The sequence below is a fragment of the Acanthochromis polyacanthus genome, chromosome 17 (assembly GCF_021347895.1).
Source record: "Acanthochromis polyacanthus isolate Apoly-LR-REF ecotype Palm Island chromosome 17, KAUST_Apoly_ChrSc, whole genome shotgun sequence".
Lineage (NCBI taxonomy): Eukaryota > Metazoa > Chordata > Actinopteri > Pomacentridae > Acanthochromis > Acanthochromis polyacanthus.
The window spans coordinates 17,422,236-17,447,918 of record NC_067129.1 but is presented as its reverse complement, the minus strand read 5'-3'; the positions used below and the strand labels follow the sequence as shown (position 1 = coordinate 17,447,918).

Genomic DNA, 25,683 nt, shown 5'->3' with positions numbered 1-25,683 from the left:
AACGCCATTACATAACTAGTTAATGAAGCACATAAAACACAAGCAGCTATGGCCCTGCCAATTATTTTTTAATGAGCACACTGTAACAGCAGATTTAATGAATGAGTGTAGTGCCCTACTTTATGTGAAGATGGGCCAAGGAAGCTTGTCCGCTCCTCATCCTGACTGGAGGGGCTGCTAGTGTTCCTGGGGGAATCCGGCTTTCTGTGAAGGGACTCTGGCTGCCTGTGTGAAGGTGAACTGCCAGCAGAGTGCCCCTTTAAATGAGTGTGGTGGTCATCGAGTCCATCATGGTCAAGAAGATTTTCTTTGGAGTGGGATTGGTTGAGATGTGATTCGGGGTGATGTCCATGATGATGACTTGTATTAACATTTTCTTCATGGTGATGCAGATTGCCTGAACTGTGGTGGTCTCCATGGTGATGAAGATGGTCTGAACTGTGGTGGTCTCCACGGTGATGGTGATGGCTTGGACTGTGGTGATCTTCATGGTGATGTTCATGGTCTTTGCTGTGGTGGTCCCCATGGTGATGGTGATGGCCAGGACTGTGGTGGTCTCCATGGTGATGTTCATTAGCTTTGCTGTGGTGGTCACTATGGTGATGTTCATTAGCTTTGCTGTGGTGGTCACTATGGTGATGGTGATGGTGATGGCCAGGACTGTGGTGGTCTCCATGGTGATGTTCATGTGCATCGCTGTGATGGTTTCCATGGCGATGCTGATGGCTTGAACCATGGTGGTCTCCATGGTGATGTTCATGAGCATCGCTGTGGTGGTCTCCATGGTGATACTGATGGCCTGGACTGTGGTGGTCTCCATGGTGATGCTGATGAGATTCACTGTGGTGATCTCCATGGTGATGCTCATGAGATTCACTATGGTGATCTCCATGGTGATGCTCATGAGCATCAGTGTGCTGGTCTCCATGGTGATGATGAGATTCATTGTGGTGGTCTCCATGACAATGAGAATCATTACGGTGGTCGCCATGGTTATGCTGATGAGCTTCGGTATGGTGGTCTTCTGGGGGATGGTGTTGGCCTGGACTATGGTGGTCTCTATGGTGATGCTGATGAGACTCACTGTGGTGGTCTCCATGGTGATGCAGAGGAGGCTCACTGTAGTGGTCTGCATGGTGATGCAGATGAGGTTCACTGTGGTGGTCTACATGGTGATGCAGATGTTTTGGGCTGGGGTGATCTCCGTTATCACTGGTTAGGGTGTGGTGACTATGGTGATGTGGTGTTGTAGGGCGTGAATTTGGGTTGCTACTGTGGTGGTGACCTGAACTCTGGTTATTTCCATGGTGATGTGGTGTAGTGTGGTAACCATCTTGATGATGAGTTGGATTATGGTGGTCTCCATGGTGACGGTGATGAGCATGGCCATGGTTGTCTCTGTGGTGATGGTGATGACCATGACCATGGTGGTCTCCATGGTGATGATGCTGAGCTGAACTGTGGTGTTCACCATGGTGATGAGTTGGTCTGTAGAAATCTCCGTAATGATGGTTTCCATAGTTGTGATGATGTGGTGTGTTGTGGTGGCCTCTATGGTGATCTCCTTGTTGATAGACAGGACTGTGGTGGTGTCTGTGGTGATGGTGATGACTTGGTGTATGGTGATCTCTGTGGTGAAGGTGATGACTTGGGCTCTTGCAGTCTTCAAGGTGATGATGATGGTGACCAGAGGTGTGGTGATCTCCTTGGTGATGGTGGTGGCAGTGATTACAGGAAGGTGACTGGGAGCAATGCTGAGAAGTTTGAGAAGATGAGTGACGTCTGTGTAAACAGCTAATGTCATTGCAACTTTTAGGCCTGTGATACATGTGATGGGGTGATTCTGAAGTATGTCGATTGTGATGGTGGAAACTTCTTGAGTGAGAAAGCCGAATAGAGTGGGAGCGCTTGCTTGTACGGGAGTGCCGGCTGGAGTTAATTGAGTCTACACTGGTAGGCCGACTTCGCAGCTGTCTGGGTTTCTCAGTGCAGCTGTCTGCCGTCCTGGATCTAAGAGAAGTCTGCCCTGGACTGCAGGGTCTTTGAACATCTGTAACACCAAGAGTAGTGAGTCTCATTGGGCTGAGTACCTGTCGAGTGATCTCATTAAGGAAGGCAGAAAACTTCATTTTTTCTTTCATTAAATTCTTCCTGGCTTCAGTTTTCCTCCTCTCCTGTTCCCCTTCATCCTCATTTCCATGCACTTCTTTGGGTGTGCTGAGAGCCTCCATTGATTTGGCTTTGCGGAAACTTCCATCATTTCCTGTGCCTCTTGAAATCCTCTTTGTGCTCTTCAAGGTTCCCTGGGTTGAGCCACTGTGAGAGGACTTGCCTTTCAGTTGTTTCTCTTTGGCAGATGACCTGCTTGCTCTTTTATGTATCAACGGGGCTGTGTCTTCTCCTTCTTCCAAGTACTTCTCTTTTCCAGAAATGTCCGTACAAGACCGTGAATGTCGGGGCTTCCTAAAAGGATATCTATCTAAACTCTCACTGCTGCTGTCAGAGGACAGGCTAGAAGAAGAGGTAGAAGTTGCAGAAGAGGAAGAAAAAGAGGAGGAGGTAGAAGAAGAAGAGGAGGAGGGTGTTGATAAAGAGGAAGAAGAAGAGGATGAATAGGAACCAGTTGAGATAGTTGAGGAAGTGTCTGAAATAGAAACACGATGATGGTTTTGCTTGCGGTGGTAATGGTGAGAGTGAGATGGGTGATTGTTGTCATTATCACTCTGACGTTGCTGGTTGTGGTGATGATCACTGAGGATGCTGTCCTCTGCTGTTGAGTAGGTGCTATTTCAAAAAAACAAAACAAAAAAAACAACATTTTGAATATTTCTATTTTAAAACCAAACACTGATTTCAGTAAGGATTAGAGAACTGTCTTGCAATTACAGCAAAAAAATAAAGATTTACTCATGACTATCGTTGTCATCCGACTGATGGTGGTAGTGGCGATGACGATGTCCTTGATTTTGATGATGGTGTTTCATTTGCTGAGATTTTGAGCTGACAGTCTTTTCATGCTTGTATTCTTTTTCTTTGCGGTCACACATTTCAGTCTTGTGACTTTTGATACCGCTGGTGTCCTAATGAGGATGGAAAAGTGTGAAATATTTCTCCGCTGCGGCAGCCGAGAGTCGTCCTCAGAAACTGGTACAATATCAGTACCTGGGGAAATGTTGGCATTATTCTTTGTAACATAATTCCCTCTGTTGTGACTTAATGACTTGTCAGGCTTTTTACAACATGTCCACAAAATAGAAAAACAGCAATACTTAAGTTACATATTTACTATATATTATGGCAATAAATAAGGGATTGATAAAAAAAAATATGATCAATTTTATGTTATATCTTCATATTTAGGTACATAATTCCTGACAAACACCAAAATGTGAATAAAAAATATTTTAAAAAAACATGAGAAAAAGGAAGTAATTAAATGCCACATGCAGGTAAAATGCAAATGTGATATGTTTTAGTGAATAGCAATGTCCAGTGCAGCTCTTCAAAGTTCAAAAGTAACAATATGAAACATTATATTATGAGGTTTAGTCTTTCAAAAAGTTAATTCAGTCTTTTGTTTGTAATTAATCAAATTTTATGTAACATACAATCAACATCTGTACTTACTGTGCTCCTAGACAGCAGCGGGGTTCATCAAAACTCTCCCTGTGTGATGCACCTTCTAATTGAACTGGGAAACACACACTCACTTATCAATATATACTCCAGTGTCATCCAATGACAGAAAGGACTGTTGCCGCAAGCAGCCGCTTTGAACTGAAATAAACTCTGCTGAACACTCTACTGCACAAAGGCTTATGCACGTTTGTATTATAAAACTACCTGTTTAATACAGTTAAACGCACACACAGAATACCTTCAAATACAACAAATCAGTATGAACTGTGCATTTTAGTAAACACATTTTTTCACATATTCAAAAATACAAAAAACTCAAACAACCTTAAAGATATCAAAGTGATAGCTACTCTAAATATTTCATCGAATCCTAGAAAGAATCTCTTAAGATTTTGTTTGATTAATGCAACACCATGTTTTTGCATTCTGGCTTTCCGTCTCACCAATATCTTTTTATTCAAAAATAACCAGAGTACAAAACAATACATGAATGTCTTCGGATCTGAGCTGCTGTAGCAGCCAAAAAACACTGGCTTCCAGGATTTATTCCTCCTTGTGTACATGATGCCTTCACTGTGGCACATCAAAAATAGGAACAACAGAGTAAAAGATGTCAGAGGTAAACTCTGTTGTTGAAGTGAGCCTGTATTACTGGAGGCAAGGTTGTGGGTGGGTATCTGGGTATCAGATGTCACCCACTATGTTCTTGTTTTATTTATGTTTTTAGAATATTCAAAAAAAATCCTCTATCTCACTTGTCAAAATATATTAGAGCTTGTTTTGTTCAAGTGAAAGTGAGAATATATTCCTGTGAAAGGGCAGAGCTAGTCCCAAAAAAATCATTCCAGACGTAACAGTTGATGCATTTTCTGATTTCTGATTGTCATCATGAGCTTTGAGAAGAGACACAAACTGAGCAGCATGTTAACAAGAAAGTGTGAAGTTATTGATCACGATGCCCCTATTATGTCAGTGCAATGGGCAATCTAATAACTCAGAGTTACAGAGGAATACATTGAACTCCAATAGAGTGACAAAAGCAATTACACATCACAAGCCATCGAAATGTCATATTAAAGCACTCAGCCATTTCCACATGTCAAGAAATATATCAGACAGTAGAAACCAAAACCTTTGTGCTAGAGACAAGCGTCATATCTGTTATCGTCTATGTAATTTTGCGGCATGTATAAATTAACCACCGCCGGCAGCTTTCCCCGCATCAATGTAACCATGGCTCAAATCCACTGACAATCAATGGCAGAGCTATGCTGCTGTGACTGTCTGGCACACTCAGTGGAAAGTTTGGAGAATCAGCTAACACGCACATGCAAATGCATTACGTACTGGTGGATATTTATAACACTGATGTATGCAATTGACTTATTATGAGGATCCCAAAGAACAGCATGTGACAGATATTACATCAGACAAGATGTAATATTTGTTAGAGCACCAATAATGACTGCAGTCCTCGTGCTGTAACACGGTCATCACATACATTTAATTGCTAAATCTATCAGTGAATGAACCTGTGTGAAAGGGAATATGACTTCTACATGTGCTCTTTCATATTTCATGTATTATTTTATGAGGGTACACTTGGTGTGTCACATCTGAACAATCTAGAGCAGAGGTGTAAAACTCTTTAGTTCTGGGGTCACATTCAGCCCAATTTGATTGCAAGTGGGCCATGCCAGTTAAATCATAGCATAATAACCTACAACTAACAATTTTCCCCCCCTTTGTTTCAGTGCAAAAATTCTTTTTACAAAACATTATGAACAACCTGAAATTTCTTAAGAAAAAAACAGCACGAAACAAAACAAAAAAGAGTCAAAGAATTAGACGAAAAAATTACAAAGTCACAAAAATGTGGACAAATGACAAAAATGATACAAAAAAATTACATAAATAACACAAACGAGACAAAAAATGGCAAAAGCAAGAAACAAAACAATAAAAATATAGAGAAACAACACAAGCGTGATTTAAAAAAGCACAAAACGACAAAAACAATGCTCAAAACAGCGAATTAAGCAAAACACAAAATGACAAAAATAAGACAAAAAACACAAGCAAGACAAGAAAAGATGAAAAAAAAAACAAGACAAAATTTGAAAATCAGATTTACTCCAGATTTACAACTTGCCTTTATGTAGCATCAAGCTGCTTCATAGTGTTTGAGCAGAAATGTTGGTGAACTGGTGTGCTCGAACTGCAGCAAGTAATAGAAGGATGGGTACGAACAGAGGCGGGGACTTCATAGATCTGCACATTCTAGAGGAAACAATAGTCAGAGATTTTCTGTTTGAGGCTCTGGTAGAGTTCCTTCCAAGTCAGTTTAGGGAGGGAAGGATTATTGTCATGGGAAAAACTTCTAAATATCCAACAGAGATGAGTTTTAGGGGTTTAATCAATTACCTGAAAGGGGCTATAAGGCCACTCACGGAGTCTTAGGCCAACTTAGTCCTGATTTTAGTTGGTGTCTTATATTTTGGTTAGTAATACAGGATCTGAGGTGAGATAATGCTTGTATTTCATTGATTTTTGAGGTTTTAAATGTCTGCTAAAAAAACAAACAAACATTGTGCTATATCACAAAGAGAGGACAGAAAACACAAAGCAAGAGGCAATAGATTAGACATTAATACAATAAAATACAATAAATATATAAAGACAAAATCCCAAATTTAAAGCATACTGAGCATAATTTAACAAGATAGTATTTGTGATAGAATGAAAATGACAATATCAGGTTAAGAGTTAGAGACTAATTAGTAAAACATCATTTTGACTCTTAAGTTCCAAATTCTGAATGTATTATCTTCTTAAAGAAAGTACACCACATTATAAACATAGAAATAAAAATGTGTTTTTGAATAGTGTAGAATCACAGTCCACAGATCTGACCCTCCTCTCTGTTGATTCACTGAGCTCACTGACCTCTACAGGACATTAGTGGGAGGTCCTGGGCTGAGCTGGATGCATCACTAGGGGGAGTCCTGGCTGAGCATCACACTAAGTCCATTCATCAGGTTAGTCTAACAGGCAGGTCTGTTTGCAGTTTGTGTACAAGCACACATTGTTCAGCGCAAGGTTGGACTATGTGATATCCAGCTTGTCCTCCAAACTAGGATCAGGGGTTAGATATTTTTCTCTATTTCAAGTCGATTCAACTCAGTTTGTGCATCATCCAGATTTAGACAATATTATGTCCAGGTCTCCCTTGTAAAATACATCTCTAGTCTCAGTGGGACTTCCTGTTTTTTTTTTTTTAATAAAAGGTTAAATAAATAAATGTACAAAATATGTTTTACAATGTATTTTACTGCAATGTTGGTGACACTTAAATATGAAAATATAAAAATACATTTGAATTAGGTTAAACTTGAATGGCAATTGCTCGTTTATAAAATAAGAACTGGACAACACATTTGTCTTTATTAACTCTTAGATGCACAAATGGGTCAAAATGACCTGGTGAGGTCATTTTCTTGCAATATCATTTTAAATGAAAAGTTTTTAGAATTTCATTTTACAGCTATTCCTCAAAAAACATGTTTTTGATATCATTTCTTAAAAAATTTTAAGCTACTTTTTGTAAAGAAATCGTGATACTAATATTACTACCCCAACTTTTTATCACTGATAATATCATACAAGAGATGATGCACAAACCTGGAGGGAAGGAATGGAAAAATATCAACAAAATGGATGCTGACATTCTTCTATTGCTGTTCTGTGTAATATTCTTCTTTCTCAATTATCAAAATGTTCAAAATGTATAATCAAGTGAAAAATAAACATATTTCAAACATGAAATCATTCTTGTGTGGACAAAATATGACACAAACAATAATACAAATGATTATTTTTAACCAAAATTATAAAAATGGCATAAAAGCACATTGATTTTTATATGGGTCATTATATATACACTTATGAAAGGATGTAGAGTCCAATCACTTGTGCATCTAAGAGTTAAATTCATTGTACCTCAAGCCAAAGAATGCATACATGTTTATGTGTATATATTCATATTCACATTAAAACTATTCACACATGATCTGAAATTAATGCACAAACATAAAACTTTTCAACCTGAGATCCTTTTAAAGTAGTTACAAACTGCATTGAGGTCCAAGTGATTTGTGCCAAATTCTCGGTGCTATGGTTCACTTGTTTTTACAGGCAGAAAACTTGGTACACCTGCACATTGTGGAGCCCTGAACATTTTCAAAGTTACTTTCTGCCATAAGCAGATTATGCATTTTGCGTCGTATCTCATGCTGCAGACTACATTCCACTCAGAGCCATGCAGGTTTGGGTTAACGCTGTATCCCAACCATGCTGGGTATGCCAAAGGAGACGTCAGCAAAGTTTGGATGAACTGGTCGATAACACAGAAAAAGCAGCACGAGGCCGAGCAACAGGACATTCTGAACAGACACGTTCTGATTGGACACTTCTTTTTAAGATAAAAACATCCTATTGAATGTTGTTTTAATGTTTACAGCCAATTTATTGTCGCGGCAAATGGACAAAACAAAGTCTCTGAAACTCCACCTAACATGTATGCAACATATGAGATAAAGCCTTGGTTCTTACTTGTTTTGATTTCCTTCTCACAATATACCTCAATTCAGTGTTAATTGTTTTTTTCTGGACAGTTTTTGATGTCGCGTCATTGTAGTGACTGACCTTCAAAACATATTTGGTTGTGCAAAGTTAAATAGCCTTCATGGCCACCCCAAGGTGTTTTTAGTTCCATTTCTGACAATATTTAGTGCCACAAACTGTAAAAATGTACACAACTTTATGCTTTCATGAAGAATGGAAACATCTTTACTCACAGCAGTTGAACTATTATCTCATAGACGTGCAAGGTGTTCTGCTGCAGACGGATACTGAATGTGAGTACATTAGTGGCTCTTTGCTGCCACGGCTCCAGTTTTGTTTTGGTTTTTGAGAAATCACCAATAAATGTTTCACTTTAGAACAACTATTGCTCTGAAAAGGATGTGGTGTGAGCATCAAGCACCAAACACATCATCTTATAATCACTGGTTTGTGTGAACACCTGCTTCTACGACTCTACAATGTATATTTTTATTTTTAAATAATGCATTAGAACATATTTTCGTTGAAGCTGCACATCTGATACTTCACTCACTATTTTGCAGGCCACAGCAGAAGAAAATGGTCACAATAAAAAAACATTCAAATACTACATTTCTGCAGTATTCCCATTTAATGGACAGTCAAAAACATCAGGAAAATGAACATACAGTATGTGTGGCAAATCTAAAAGCAAAGCACTCAGTTTTAGAAGTAATGCAGACACTCATAAATAGCTGTGTAGTATGTGTGGGGTATCTGATTCCAGTTCTGAGGGTCACATATTCTCTGAGGGAGAAATGTTAAGACGTTGTCACTCAGATTCATCAGCTGGAATCAGTATAGAACAGTAAACGCTTCGCCGCTCTCTTTATACATTCTGACATTTCTGCCAGCATGAGATGTTTTTTCCAACATCAACAGTGTTTATTTAGTTTGTAGTCAACTTGAGAAAAATATCAACTAACAAAGATCACTGGCAAATGTTAGCTGGAATTGCAAATATAGATACTGCCCCTGTTCATCAAAGCAACACTTAGTGGATCCTTTGTCTATATGCACCGAGCCTTGGTCACCTTTGGAGTTTGTTTGTTGCTTTGCTTGAGTAACAGGAAAGCTCCTGAATGTTGTGGGATGGTATAAATGTTGTGAAGGGCCCTGTTGTGTTCCTACAGCCTGAAGTAAAGAAATGGAACCAGGGACTGCCTCCACTCTAACAACAGCCTCTTCAAGTTGGGTAAACTGCTCCCTCTGCTGGGCCAACCCTGTACTGGAGAGTCCCATTTCAGCTCGTCTACACGGGGCTATGTTGTGTAACACTCAAGGAAAAAAAAGAAGAGATCATTGCTTGTTATCAGTTTTTCCCCACACGGATGTTGGGGTTAAGAAGAGGGTCCAAATTAGGGTCTGAGCCGGCCGAGGCACGTCCAAGTTTAGCCATGATGATTATCAACGTAAAGAATCCCAGAACTCCGACCAAGAGAAGCATGAAGACCCGCTGTTTCCAGGACAGGGATGTCCGCTTTCCACCTGTACGGTTCCTGAAAAGAACAACAATTTAAAAAAAAATAAAAAATCACGTACACATTAATTTATTCCTAAAGTCAAAGCAATCAAAAATGACTTCATTCCACAACATAATTTCATAAAACTAACTTGAGAATTTGAGCAAACCAACTCAACGCTGGTCGCCGCCGGTACTTGTCATCATCAAAGTCAATCTGTGTGACAGAGCTGTGGGCGATGTCTCGTGTGTCGTAGATCTTTCGTGGTGATGATGCTGCAGAACAACAAACATTTAATATGTCAAATGAGTTCAGTATGTACAAAATATAAACCTCCAATTTAGTTTGGAATGTTTTAGGCCGCCTAAGGAGAAACAAAACTGTAACTTTAGAAGCACATTCAGGGTTTTTGTTCTGTAACTATACCTGTGTTTATCGTGATAGTGTCAGCGGCAGTGGTGAAGTTGATCACAGAGTGCTCCTGCTTATTTGGATCCCCATTTTTATGTGGACCCCCAAGGTCTTCTTGTGCTGGAGCTGAGACTGAAGTGGGCGGTGGGCTGAGGCTGGTGTTGTAAGAGTGGCTGGGGTATATGTTACTTTGCTCTTGTGCTGTGGAAATGAAAAAGACGGTTTGATTATCTGATCATGCAGCACATCATAGATTTAACCACTAATTTGGCATAATAGTGCAGAACAATAAATCGTCTCAGCAAAGACTGCGAGTTTGTGCAAGCGACTAATCACATTGCAGGGAGTGTGATGTGAAGAAAGGTGAATTAACTCAAACACATCTTGCTGTAACTTTTTTGTTGCTTCACACAAAAAAGAAAAATCACACAGTTCTCATTTTCAACGACCAATCCACTGAGAGAACATCATTTACTCTAATTTAGAGGTTCTTAGATACACAATTTTTAGAATATATTTTTGAAGACTTCATTTAGACGACACAGAGTTTGCTGAGATGCAGCGTCTACGTTTGCGAAATAAGCGAGAAACTGGAGAGACACAATCCAAAGGATGGTTTGGTTGCAAAAGAAACACAATGTCATGAATTATTTGGGCTCTAGAAAGGGTGTTGACAAAAACAGCGACTCTATCAGAGTTACCACATGAGGCAACATGACTAATGTGACTATTTAAATTAGCACTACAGAGCTCTTTATGATGAATGCAAAGCCAGATGTGAATGCCAAAGTCAAAAACTACTGTGGATGTCTTTGCCAGTTTGGCTGAATATTAATTGATTACATTTGAAACAGGAATTTTAAACTAATACTTTAATTTTCTTCTGCATTTTATTGATCCCAAAAGGGGAAACTGTCTGGTTAGGAGGCTGAGGTCAGAGTGCAGGGTCAGTCCCAATAAGGCGCCTCTGGAGCAAATGAGGTTATCGGCCTGAGAGCAATACTGTAATTAAATTTTATTTAATTTGAGTGGGTTGAAACTCTCAGAGGCTGTTTACACTGTCCATTGGTCAATGTTTACTATGCAGTTCAGGCATACACACCATGGTTTAACTGACATAGAGCGCTTCTACTTGAACCTGACAAATGGATGGCATCCATTAAGCAGCATACTGGGCAATTAAGAGACTTTGTTAAGCTTTACGTTAGAAATCTAGGTGAGATTTTAAAATCTATGGCATCCAAGGTGGAACTGGAGATGATTTTACACACTTTCATTCCATCTTGTTTAGAATACTGCTGAAAACGTTTCTATTCAGACTAGGGATGTGCACGAATAGTCGTTTAATCGTTTAACCGCCTACTCATTTATTAAACGTTTAGTATTTTACTAGTCGGTTAAACGCTGCATTAAGCATCATTCACCTTGTTCTTCGCGCCTCTGCCTCGGCTTCTTTGTAAACAGGCTGAGCAGCCAGGGAGAGAATTGCTCCTCCTCCCCTCCCCTCACACATAGCAGGGGGCAGGGCCACACAGTTTGGGGAAGAAAGTTTGGAAGGGTAAAGTGGGAAGATGGCGACGCTCCCGCGTAACCCCGAATTTCCACATCTTGAATCGTACTGCGCAGCACTTAGAACCCATTCTCCTCTATCAGACAATTTCCACTGCACGCGCTGCGGAGCGCCAGCGCCACGTCCCTGAAGCGCCGGCACGCGCCACGGCGCTGGAGATTCGCTTCAGGTCTATTTTCTGAAATTGGGGGTTATGTGGAAATTGGGGGTCAGCGAGTTTACACAGCTGACAGGCGACCTTGTTGTCATCTGCTGCGTCAAAATACTGCCAAACCGTGCTGATTTACGGTCTGCTGCCCTGCCCCTGTGGCTCTCAGCGGCGAGACCAAGACACCCCGTCTGCCCCAGTTGCCCGACCACGGAGCTCGTCGCCTGGTTCGCCGGCCCCCGCCACTCCCGGCAGGTTTTCTGGCTTTACAGACTAGTCGACTAGTCGCAAATAAGATTTGCGACTAGTCGGTGGGGAAATTAGGCGAAATTCCCATCCCTAATTCAGACAGGCTTTTGGTTGACCTGTAGCTGCTTTATTTACTGTTTTTGATGGACTGTATTTTAACTGTTGCTCCCCTGTTTTAACAATTTAGTATCTTTATCATTACTGTTTGTGCTCGTACCCTTGCTTTGTTATTGTTGTAAGCACTTTGTGATGTTGTATGTGTGACAGACATGCTTTTGATGGTATCCATCATATCTTTACACAGTCAATGTTGAACTAAAGCTTGACTTAATACGACTAATCACAGTATCCGTCAAAAAAAAAATCACAATTAGATATGATCTCCAATTCGTTCAGCGTTACACCACATGAGAAAGGCTCCAAAAGACAGAGAGAAATCAGTATGACAATAACTTTTCATCCCATAAAAGACTTGATAAAAACTAACGCAGTAACTACAAAGGGTTTTAAAAAGATAATCTGGTACCAGCCGTATGTAAAACCAGCACACGTCTATTTTTCTCAGGCTGCCATCCCATAGCTGTTTGAACAATGGAGGGCATAACTTGAAACAAAGCTGTCCCAAATGAAATATCACGCAGCTAGATCAGAGCAGTGGTCCAGATGGAGAACGAGTGATCATGAAGTGAGAACATCACGACGGAGATAAGGGAAGCTGCGATGAGAGATGTCAAGTCTATATAAAAACAGTCATTGCAGTGAACAGGATGAAAGCTGCAGCCCAGAACAAGTGGACCAGGCTGCAGTGCTTTGGCCACAGATGGCATCTTGTAGTTACAGACATGCTATATTTACCGAGCAATTTTGCATTTTGCAAAATTATGGCAGAAAAACAACAAAATATTATAATGTTGGTGTTTCCACAATAGGGCTGCATGATACTGGAAAACATCCAACAAACAGTTCCTATTAAACTGCCACATTTTGCAGTTTGATAAAAATAAAAAGATCAAGGCTCACCATCAAAGGTTGACCAGTCTGTGTAATCAGTGACATCGTTAGCTGTGGACGCCTCATGGACTCCAATTGGCTCTTCAATCTGTCAGACGTCACATTTTGTACATGATTTTAGAACATTACATCTGTAAATTTGCTTATAAATACAATCAGAAAATGCATATAAGGAATGTGCTTTTCCTTTCTACATGATTAGATCACCAAACAAGGTATTTCACCACAACAGTGCCTTACCAGTGGCAGTCCTAAACCAGCCCTCGCCCAATTAACAGATGACAGCTGCTCTTTCAGCACATCAGCAATCGGGCTGGCCAGGTTGGAAGGGGGGAACACTGGACCCTGGCAGGTGGGGCACTGGTATCCTGCTGGGGCCGTATGGAGGGGCAGCCGTGTTGCCAAGTTATTAAGACATGACCAGTGAAACACATCTGTGGAAGGAGAAACCCAGTTTCACATCATAGCAAAAGGAGTGCAGCCATTTTTTTCCAACGCTGTGAGCGAAACAAAGACATTCTATATACAGCTGGGAGTAAATGGAAAACATGCTTGCTGCTCTCCACACTGTTCCTTGACACAGGCAAGCATGTACTCTCAATGATTTTGCAATAAAACAAAAAGAAAACGGACAATCCTACCATAGCAGACCAGTCTGACGGTGTCTTGTGCAGTCAGTGGAGTGTTGCACAGAGCACAGTTGGGGTTGTAATCGCTGTCCTGAAGCCACTGCAGATACGACTGCACGATACACTGAAGGGCAGCAAGTGGAAACACAGAATGTTAATGGGATGCAATGTTTTGTACAAACAAACATCATGTGGTAATTGTTCACCCACTGACCTTGTTGTGGTTGGAGACGAGGCAATGCTCGCACACGTTCACACGATGTTCAAAGCAGAATAAATTGGTCACCTTTCTCTTCGGACACTTGCAGAGACCCATAGCCACCTGCGCTGTGTTGACAATAAACAAACAAATGCAGGTTTGTTTTGGATGTATACAACAGCATGTCCGAAGACTAAGGACCCCGATTCTCAGCATTTCAATGTAAAAAATGAAATGTCCTTCTGTTTACTGTGAGTAGAAGCTGGAAGTGAAAAGAATGAATCTTCATTTACCACCAAAAACATGGGACATTAAAAGGTTTGTATTGAAGCAATTTATCCTGAGGCTTTATCTCTTCCCCTTTTCCTAAAAGCCTGAAATTTCCCCAGACACACTGGATGATAACTTGTACCCACTATGAGTGTAGCAAAGTGCCTCGCTTCCCTTACATTTTGAAAAATAAGTCACTGGAGAGGTTTGAACCTTAGGGTGTTTGTACAATGTGTGTTGGGTTCAACATAATATTAGCCATGTGGATAGAGAAATGACTCCAAATTTATACTGCAAGTATATATGGTTTAATTTTTTTGCTCTTTACAGATACAAAATACATAGCATTGCTGCTTTATCAGCCTGTTAAAGTGATGGCATTCAGTCACAGAGACAGCCATGATATGAAAAAGATATATATCATATGTGCAAGTTTGGAGTGATAGACAATCCATCATAAAGCAAAAACAAATAAATATTAAATCTAAACTAACAGCAGCCTAATCAAATTATTGAAATACCTAACAGGCTTTTATATTTATGATTTCCTGTGATTCTGTGTGACAGCTCACCTGTCTGTGGTCAAGAAAAGCAAACAGTGTGGCTTGTCATTAGATCCTCATTGATCCTGTCTTCATGTCGAGTATTATTTACAATAATGTGCAGTGAATGCAGTTACTGCTGTTCTTATGTGTGTGTAAGTACGCCCAGCTCTCACTTTGGAGACGCTTATATGAAGCTGCAGGTATTGAAGCCCCTGTTAACATTTTGTTAAAATTTTGATTAGATTTATAATTGGTAAGTCTTCATCACTGTGAAGTTTTATTGTATGTATTGTTATATGGACATTTCAGTTTGTAATAGATGTTAAACTGTAAAGTAAACTGAATGAGAACAGTGATACATGATTCGTTTTTACCACAACTGGGTCTTTTGCTTGTAGTGCCCGTCCTTAATATGACAGCACACAGTTTACACTTGAGTTGCGTTCAAACTGGAAATGTTAATAGATCCGACTAGAACGACTGCCGATACAACTTTTACAAAAAAAGTGCTCATTCTTGGATCTTACACTTTTAGATGCTATCAGATTAACAGGAAGAAGGGGCTTATGACACCACATATTATGTGATGATACTAGAGACACTTACTATTTACACCAAGATTTAAATATGTCAATAATATTTCTATTGTGGACAATTATGCTAATCAGTATGATAATAATTATATACCTAATAGACAGTGTTTGTAATTTTCTGGTTTAGTTAAACATAGACATTTCTGTATGGTTATTTTGTCCATTAACTGCTACTTGACAGATTTTCTTGATCTTGATATACTGCAATATTTCACAAAGAAAATACATCTACAATGTTTAAGCCACAGTGCCTAGTCGTTATGTTAGTACCTACAAGAATGTTAGTCAACATAGCATAATATGCAAGTCTGCCTGAGCTTAGAAGACCGTTATTCTTTAACTACACTCTCTGAGGCGTTTATTCTGCCTCAATGAGGCTTTCATGCCACAAACATTGGATAGACATTCCCAAACGAGACCAACACAATTGAATTTTATCACGTTTAAAAACTGGAATTTCAAATCATGGCCACCTTCAGTTATACAACGTAATTAAAGTATAAGCTGTTCATCGCTGTCACACAACTCCAGCTGCTGTCCATTTTATCTATAGACGTGATTTGTACTGCTGTCCCACTAATGCTATGATTCGTGCTCACTTGACGCAAGTTATCGAAAACATTTCGAGAGGTCCTGAGTCAGTTCCTCAGCGACCACACCATGTTTAACACCAACTTTCGCATCCTGTCAGGAACAACACCTCCTGACGTCTTAATTCCAAAATTTATCTGAGCTAACATTAGCTAGCTGCTAGCTTAGCTGGAAGTTACCAGGACAGGTAACGTGAGCGAGCTAAAGTAGCTTAGCTGCTGGAGTTGGAGAAGTTCCAGCAGAGACTGTGGATATTTACGTTACCTGTCACTCAGACATTAATGAAGTCCCGTTGATTTTAAGTAACGTTTAGCAGCTGTCATTTAAGCTTCCTTGTTGAATTCACATGGAAGGCGGCTCCAGAAGCTGTCATCGGTGAACCTTCCTCTCTGTGTTTATGTGCCACGTCTCTTCCGCTTCTGTGTATTCTTCGTGTGTTTCTGCCACAAAGCAGCCGCTGCATTCCGCCACCTGCTGAGGAGGAGGACGACACGTTACTGTAGAGCAGACCCATCTCTACAACTCACATTCCAGTCTGGTGACTACGTGTGTGTTCATAGGGTCGTTTTAAAAACTATTAACAAATTAACTAATGAAATACAATCATAAGCATGCAATATACTAAAATATAGATTATGACTGGTGTTACGAAAGCAGCCCAATAAGTGTAAATACTGTCACGAAGACATACATTATGTAATTTTACCAGAGTACTTTATGTATTAGGGATTAATCCTACATAGATTGCATGAATCCTACATTGATATATATGTAATACTATTTTACCCAGAAAGACAAATTTAGGATGAGACTCTACTGTGTTAAATATTTATGGAGATTAACCTAACTGATGTAATACTATAGCTAAGACCTTACAATATTATGGATTACAGAACCCAGCCTAACTAATATAAATAATATAACCAAGGTTCCACAGCATTATTAAGTATGTAGAACACGTGATGAACTAAAAAAAACTGACCCTACAAATAAACAAAAAAGCCCTACAAATCCAAACATTCCATGGTTCTCCTGAGCAAATTTTGTTTAATATTTTTTTAAGTTGTTTTATGTGGATTATGTAGAACAACATGAAAATTACTATAAAGGACAATACGCTTTTAATGTAGCTCTCGACTTATTCAAAACCTTTTTACCTAAGATATGTACACATAAGACTCTTATGTTAAAATTGTCTTTGTTCTGCTCAAAGCACCCACCTAGTTAAAACTTCCCATGATGTCCATCCAGACTTTAGCTTCTTTCTTTTGGATGCAGGTCAGTGTTGCTTCGTTCAGCAGTTTGCTTCCTGAACTCGTCAAAGTAGGTTTCATCCATACAGCGTTTAAGAGTCTGTACAAGAGCTTCAACTCAATCCATAGCTAAGCCTAAATCATAAGCACTTTCACTAATAAAACTGGTACAAACACATTCTGCATTCACATATAAGAGTCAATAATACAAAATCTCTGAATTGCTACAAAATCAGCACAAACATTTTCTGGCTGCTTAGAATGACGTATTTTTATATGTGGTATGTTCTGTTAAAATTCACCTGTAGGGGAACAACAGTCATAAAGAATGGTTCCACAATAAGTTCTGCCATAAACAGTAGTTACTAGATGCACCTCTAGTTCTATGAGAACGGCCCCTTACAGTGCTACACTTGGCCCGGCTCCTGAGTGATAAATGAAAGCAGACATGCCGCACGCATTTAGCTTCATGCACGCTGTAGGCAAGTAGCTGTTTATTATCTTCACACTGCCATTTTGTGCCTTCTTCTATTGCTGAGCACATGTTCTAAACCTGTTTCTTCATACTGCACTGATGGAGACTTCTTTATGTGACATTCACAGGTCCTTATTAGCATCCAAACTATCTGTGCATGACTTCCACTGCCAAATGAATCATACAAATTCAAATAACATGTGACATATTTTGCACTCCAATTTCTAATCACAACTCCATATGACACTGTATATAAACATTTATGACTAGGAGCCAGGAGTTCCTCATTATCCACACCAACACGTCTCAGTTTCCCTCTAAAATGTTCTAGTGGATGCTATCTTTTATGAGTCAAAGGTATTAAATGCTAATTTCTCCCTTCGCATAATTTTCTAAACATCCTGTCTTGCCTTTGTATCATCCCAAACCTTAAGCCTATTTCCCAACTAGACACAGAGATTATATAATTAAACTGCAATCCATCACAGAAAGTTAAAACTAGCCTGAAAGCTGATTTGCTCTTAATATGACAGTAAAATGCCTTCTGCTTCCTGCCCCTTTTTGCTGAGGGTTTTCTGTTTTTTTTTTATAGCTTTCAAATTTTCTTTTACAAAGAATACTAATCAGATCTGCTCTGTCCTTGCAGATAAACTTGGCAACCTTTCATCAGCACATCAGGTCACAAAATGTTTTTAGAGATTATTGATTCTCTATGTGAAGGTGTGGATTTTTAAAAGCCAAAATGAGTTGTTTTTTTACCTTGTTAACCTGCCTATACAGTGTTTTTTTCAATGCAGGAAAAAAATCCCATGGGCAAAAATAAGCAGTCAACGCCATGACTAGGGAGGAACTTTAAAAAAATGTTAGTGATTGGATGGATCTATGATCATAAGCTTGCCAATTACAGTGACTTCTTCATAAGCTGTTAAAGACAGAGAAGAACAGATGTTATGACGATCACTGGGATGACTTAATTGCAGCAAAATGTGTCTTCATTTGGTCTGACACCACCGTCTTAATGAGCAACATTTTGATTCGGAGAACGCCTGCCAAATGTCACAAACGCAAAAGTAAATGGGAGAAAAGATAGAAAAGCACTGTGAATGTAGAAAATAACTGTCATAAAGAACTTGTCTGTCTGTGATAGCCAGAGCAATAAACATTCAGTGCTGTGGCTTTAAAAAGTTGGGCCTTCACATTTTGAACACTGGCAGCCATGATGGGCTCTCTCTCCAGCCCTGACAAGCAGTTTTTAAATGCATGGTAATGACATCAATGTGTGCGTGACGCTGGCTGCTCATGCATAATAATGACTTTTTGTCTTTATGCATGTATGCTTGTGTGTGCAAATGGCCATGGATGTATCTGAGAATGAGGGTACAAATTGTTTCCTTCACAGTTCACTGCACATGTGAATTGCCTGTAGAGGGAAGCGTTGAGAGCAAAATGAGAAAATGAAAAATCAAAAGAACAAACACTTACAGTGTTAAAAAAAAAAAAAAAAGTCTCAAGAAAGGAGACAGAGATGCATTGTGCATCTATGAAGCTCTGAATTAAATGAAAAAGTTGTTTAATGCATGACTAATGAAACATTTTCTCAATTACAAATGATAGAATTTGTCATGATTCTTTTAATAAAGTACAGTTTCATAGTAGAGGTTATAAAGGGAGAAAATCAGCCTCATTTACCTTTCACACAAATCACTTCTGGGTTTGGGTAATTTTTGAAATAGCATGATTAAACAACTCTGGATACATGTGGGATCATCACACCCTGAGGGCCAAATGAAATGTGTGCGCAAATGAGTAAGGACTAATAGTGTCCTCAGCGATGAACACAGATGAGCATAAATCACTGACGGGGGTAAGGGCACGTGGAAAGGGCATTTAAAAAGACTGAAGCTATCAGATGGAAGGGAAATCTAAAGACAAATGACAGAGGCACTGGAGGACAAATCAGCCCTGGAGCTGATGCAGCTGGGTCTGAAACAGCGGTGGAGCGGTTAGCTGGGTTAGGCTGGAGGACATTGATTGATTGAGTCTGGCGATTATTGATCAGCGATCTGCTTTATCTGTGAGGGAAAGCATGAAGATTCAGGCATGGATGGCTTGTCTGTCCATTGATGTTACTGCAAAGGAAGAGCCGTTATATAAACCCCTTTGTGTTATTTGAAACATACTGCAGTCACACAAGCAGTGAGACAATCTGAACACTGTTCAAAACCATGCTATCAAAACTAAAACCTGCAGATTAGTGTAGCTCATTTTCAGTGTGTGCATGAAGAATCAGGTCTGTCACATGGGAGAGAAGCTTCAATCCACAGAGCTCAAGATTTGTCACAGTTTCCAGGATTTGTGAAAATTATTTTCTACATACCATGTTCTTTCTTGTCTACAATTGTAGCAATAATTACAAGTCTTACACCTTCACTGTTGATGCATTGTGGAAATCCTGGATTTGTTTTATTTCTCAACGCTCCTTGAAGTGTTGATCAAACTGATAAAAAAGGATTAGGTGTAACATATTAATACTCTCTGGTACAGGATTTGTTCAATACCAAGGTTTCACTTATATACATAAAATTATGGGCTGTGTTGCAAATGGCATACTTTTCCTTTCCTACTTTCGGTTCATACTGCAACTGCCCTTACACTGCAAGCACTGCTCTATTCAGTATGCTTACAGCTAGAATGTCATAAGATTGTGCCTTTAAGTTTGACCTTCTAGCGTATTCATAAATCCATCACCATCTGTAGTGTAAAATTTAGAGTGAAAAGAAAAAGTATGAGATTCAAAAGGTCTTGTTTTAAAACTTCTGCCTACACCAGCTTTGCACATTGTTGCATTTTTTTAAAAAACAAGAATGCTTGGTAATCGTTTTTTTTTTTTTTACCAAAGTTCACCAAAAAAACACCGATAGTTTAATATGGGCGTGATTAGAATGTCCGAGTGTCTGAAATTGGAACAAATTGTGGATACACTGCATATAGCAAACAAAAATTGATTGAATTATTTCAACTATGTAGATATTGAAAAGCTTTTCAGTGCCTTGGTATCTATAGATAAAAAATGAGACACACTGTATATTATATTTAATCACTAAGAACTATCCAGTCACAAAGAAAACCAACTTAAATTTAAGCTTATATGCAAGTGCTGTTAACAACAAAGAATGTAAACATTGAGTGAATAGATTTACTGTAAATGCACTGAACTCCTTTGGTTTCAAAGTAGGAAAAAGATTGACTTCATTGTTTGGTACATAACAGGAAACATTTTTCTGTTGTTGTGTTACCTGTCCGAAGAACCAGCTTTGTGTGAGGATAAATCTGAAACAATACAATGCTAATATATTAATTAACAATAAAATGTCATCATATATGTATGTTCTGATGGGTAACTTTGGGATCTGGCCATCACGTGGACGTTACTTTGACATGTAGCATCAGTGAGCTCCACCACAATACAAAAATTGCTCAGCTATGGCTTGAGGTGCCAGATGTGCCAAAACAAGCCTGATCAATGCCATCCTCATCCCACAGAACCCAAAAGATCTGCTGCCAGACACCACAGGACACCCCCAGAAGTGCACATGTTCTGATGGGCCAGAGCTGTTGTGGTGGCACACAGAGGGCCTGCATGGTATTAGACAGGTGGTTTTAATGTTGTGGCTCCTATGCATAAATACAAATAAATAGATGTGCGTGAAATGTATTCAATTCTTTTCCTATATTTATCTCCTGCACCTGAAATAATCTAGCAGATCCGGGATGAGAAACAACCGTGTTTACCCCATTTCCGAGTCTGAGCTGTGAGATATTTGTGTTTCTGACTGCTCTGTATCGGTTTGTTTGTGTTATGCTGTTCCACTTTGTGTGTGATAACTGAAAATGAAGCAAAATCAAATCCATGGCCACATCATCTAATTCAGAAGATAATTACACTCTGGATACTGTTACTTTATCAGGACGGTGGCTCAGAAGCGAATCCATCAGGCTTTGCTCTGAATGAAATTGGACTGACTGATTGATTTATGTATGTCAAGTGAAGGGCAAAGAAACGGACACAAAGAAAGCGCAGAGCGGGTCAGGGGAGGGGAGTCGCAAAAATATGGATGAAGCATGGCCCCCCGATGGGGGAAGGAGAGTATTGAATCAGACAGAGACAAATGGAGTGTGAGAGACAGAGAGAAAGAAATTTAGACATATGCCTGCTGACCTCAACCCTTTTTTTCAACTAATCAATACAGGGAAATGCATGTGTCTGTGCACATCTGTGTGTGTGTGTTTGTGTTGTTGGGAGGGAGGGAGGTTCTGTCTGGGCTGCTCCCAATAAACATCACAGTGACAGTGGCATTACCTTGGTGCTGCCTGACTCCTCCCTGGCCCTTCAACCTTTGCACATGCTTCTATTTAATTCTGGCCCCTGTAATCTTATAAAAGACTGAGAGGTCTGCAGCACTTAGCCTGTCCTCGTCACTGAGCTCAGTGAGGAAAGTGGGAGGCAAAACATAAAGCATCAGTGCTGCATAAATGACTACACTTCCTCACCTCAGACATAAAGTGTGCCTATAGAGTGTTTGTAGAAATGCTGTCTTTGTGTTTCATCCACTCTAACAAACAGACAGAGCTGCATTGTTGTGCAAATTAATTAAAAACAAAGAGCAAAAAAGAACGCCTGATATTAGGTGCTTCTTGTCTGACAGCCAGGCTTTCTCCTCCACTTACTCTCTTATAAACACACACAGATACACATTGGCTGACGGAGACAAGAATAATTTCTTTGACAGATGCCTGCTGGATCCTATATATTGCTCTGAGCAACACAGAATTTCACTGAGTTTTTACTATTAACTTAAAATGTGTTCTGCTCCACCAAGGATTCAATCTCTCTCGCCATTATTATTGGCTCCTCCTGCCATTTAAGACTAAAACAATTTCCATACACATACTCAGCCAATTAGAAGCAGCTCCAGCATTGCGCTATTCAAATCCACAGTGCAGAACGACCAGATCACCACAACTTTCAATTATCCAGACTTCTTAAAACGAAGATGCCAGCTCTGCATGTTGAAAAAATGGAACTTTTTCCTTTGAAATCAAGACAGAAGACACCACAATAGCAGCCAGGATCAGACAAAGCAGTGCCTGATGTTTACAGTGGAGCTTCACCCGTGAAGACAGGGAGCATGCAGGTAAAGATTAAGTGCCCTTTCTGAGCGGGAGTGGAGGTGTGCAGAGGACGGAGGTACCCTCCCTTTGTGGGCTCTGGGCTGTTATTGGTTCTCTGGATAGCCTGTAATCACCATTAAAGTCTCAAAGGGCCCTGCTTTATGAGACAGTAAATTAAAAGGACACTCCTCCGTGTGAGATCCTGGTGAGTATGAGATAAAGCTTAAGGCTCTCATGATGGACACAGAAATTGTACGGGCCTTGAGTAGAGTGCCGCAGAATGGGATCCCCCTCTGTGATCGACTGCTAACAGAATTGAACATAAATAACACACAGTAATAACAGTTGGTGGAAGACACTTTGGTGTGGTGCAGGTATCAGTCACTGAGGAAATCGGAACAAGAGTGTTCAGCCAAGCTGGTGGTTTGGTGAAGCTGCTGACTCACTAAGACCTTGGACTGAATGCAAGCTACACCACATTAAAATGCTTATGTTAGCCATCTGAGGCACAAAAGCTGATGGAGGGTATGAAATGCATTTTCTCTTTTAAAAAATACAGCATTTCTGAAATGTAGGAACTGTGAAAACAGGAAGAATCATCAGACAGTCCTTGAACTAATCATGAATGTCATCAGGAAAAATAACCAAGTCTAATCATACAATTGTGATATTTGATTTTAATCACTTCATTCTCATTTAAAATAAACACAAGCTGTTTACCACATTCATTTTCTTGGTTTTAGCGTGTTACCATGTCACCAAAGCATTTAGAATTTTGACTTGATCCCCACCACATGAACATGTGCAACCATAGACTGTGTATAAAAGATGGACGTAGCCGCTTAGACATCACCCTCTGCTTTGCGGTCTGCTGTTCTGAAGCATTGGGGTTGTGATTTGGTACTTTTGAAACCAGACAGGATGATCCAACCTGAAGACACTAAGCACACACAGTACACACAAAATAGCATCACCTTAAAATGATACCTTGCTTTATTGTGTGTTTTCTTTGAAAAGTGACCATAATTTACCAAATTTAAATCATTCTCTATTAAAGCAGACTTAAACCTCATGTTTGAGGCCTTAAACTTATTTAGGAAATGTTTACTGAGGCAACAAATCAAGTGAGAAGTAGGCTTATTTTCTCACAGACCTCTATACAATTTGTTGGCCATCTTTTACATATGTTTTTTTATATACAGTGTCTGAGTTCAAGACACTGCATGGCAATCTATGCAAGTTACAATGCAGAAACTGACATTGAGTTTCATTGTTGCACACTGCAGATATAAACATGTTTAAGCCCAGAAAGAACATCGGATAAGGAGAAGCTCAACAGGAGACCGCTGTGTTTCTATGCCAAGCCAGATGAGTCATATTTTGTATCTCTTGATCTACCAGCAAACCACTGAACTTGAAAAGGGGTTTATTATCTTGAAAGTGCACCAGCACAGAAGCCAATCACTTCATGTTTGCCTAATGTGTCGCAGAATGGGATCTCAAATTTTCTTTGAAATATTTTCAGCTACCTATGCATCCCGTAGAGACAGACAGACAGTCTTTTTATCTGTTGACTTGATTTGTGAGAGATTTCTCATTATGCTGTTGCTTAAGGTGTGTGCTGTTTGGCCTGTTATTAGCCAAAAGCTGGCTGAGTTAGTCTTTGAGGCCAGTTTAACTGATCCTTCACCACAACTGTTGCTTTTGAAGGAGATGAAGAATGGTAAATAAAAATATATACATAAATCTGTATTTATATAGCTCTTTACTATATCTGAAAGATGCCCGAAGCACTTTACATGACACATCACATTCACACACAGATGGTGGAAGCTGCCATGCAAGGACACATGCATCCATCGCTAACCACGACCCATCAGGTCTTGTCTTGTTCAGCGACACCTTGACATGAGAAAGACGGTCACTCTACCCACTGAGCCATGCTGCCCTCCACCCTCCCAAGCCTAGATCCTTTAATTGTCGGCTATCACATTTGGAACCTTGGTTTGTTTATATGCAGCCTTCTACTCTCTCGGTGATAAAGCAATTCCTCTTTCAATAATATTCTTTAATCAACAGCAACAACTGTAGGACAGTACACACTTCAACTACAACTGCTCTCAGTTAAGTGGGTTGTAATACAGCTTCTCAAGTGGTGCAATTTAATGCACATATGAAATATTAAAATATTGCCGCAGACAATAAAATAATTAACAAACTCATTTGTACATAGTCCAAATGAAAGTAAAGCATGTTGATGAGAAGTATAAAGAAATAAGGATGTGAGCCAAAGCCCAAAAAAGATTGACAATGATGGGATGAGTAGGATGGATGCGTGCTGTCTGAGCAGGAGGAGGTGATGTGATGATATTAAGGTTAGGTGTCAGCATCGCCTACCTTTGATATATTACTCAATACATATATGACTCAAGTCTCAGATTAAAAATGAACACTTCTCTGGATCTGTCTTTGAGACAAACAAACAGTTCCAAAATCTCCAAGTTGAAGAAAGAAAATTACTGCTCAGGATCGAAGCTTTAAAGCATCAGCAGAGTAAATTGAAGTTCAAGAGACAATTAAAGGAAGACTAAATATGCTGTGTACTTATTTTGTATTATATAAAGAGTGTCGTCTTCATCTGTTGGTACTCACCTGCCCATTGTTGATGGGATTTTGTTTGAGTAGTTAATAATTTCATTAATTCATTCGACTATATTATTGAATGTACAATATTAATAACATGTTCTGTATGTTAATTGTACCATGAAAAAATGCTTTCTTGTAATACCAAAGTGGCAAGACT

The 25,683-nt window shown here is 39.6% G+C and overlaps 1 protein-coding gene across 2 annotated transcripts; it reads right to left on the bottom strand.

Moving 5' to 3' along the window:
- Positions 1–8,856: 8,856 nt before the first annotated feature.
- zfpl1 (zinc finger protein-like 1) lies at positions 8,857–16,414 on the bottom strand. Of its 2 annotated transcripts, none has more exons than XM_022204945.2 (8): positions 16,245–16,414; positions 13,997–14,109; positions 13,795–13,906; positions 13,394–13,587; positions 13,163–13,241; positions 10,191–10,376; positions 9,916–10,039; positions 8,857–9,800 (listed from the first exon to the last, which is right to left on the bottom strand). In XM_022204945.2, exons 2-8 carry the CDS (start codon positions 14,096–14,098, stop codon positions 9,614–9,616), a joined length of 984 nt encoding a protein of 327 aa, XP_022060637.1. In that variant the 5' UTR covers positions 14,099–14,109; positions 16,245–16,414; the 3' UTR covers positions 8,857–9,613. The 2 variants fall into 2 exon arrangements, with proteins under 2 accessions (XP_022060637.1, XP_022060638.1); XM_022204946.2 differs by having other exon boundaries at positions 13,997–14,104.
- Positions 16,415–25,683: the final 9,269 nt, after the last annotated feature.

Bases quoted from the DNA above. Each gene is read 5' to 3' on its own strand.
- zfpl1 (XM_022204945.2), bottom strand. From the start codon at position 14,098: ATGGGTCTCTGCAAGTGTCCGAAGAGAAAGGTGACCAATTTATTCTGC. The intron at 13,242-13,393 runs GTAAGGCACTGT...GACGTCTGACAG, and splicing joins CTGGTTTAGGACTGCCACTG to ATTGAAGAGCCAATTGGAGT. The intron at 10,377-13,162 runs GTGAGCCTTGAT...TCATTTCCACAG, and splicing joins AGACTGGTCAACCTTTGATG to CACAAGAGCAAAGTAACATA.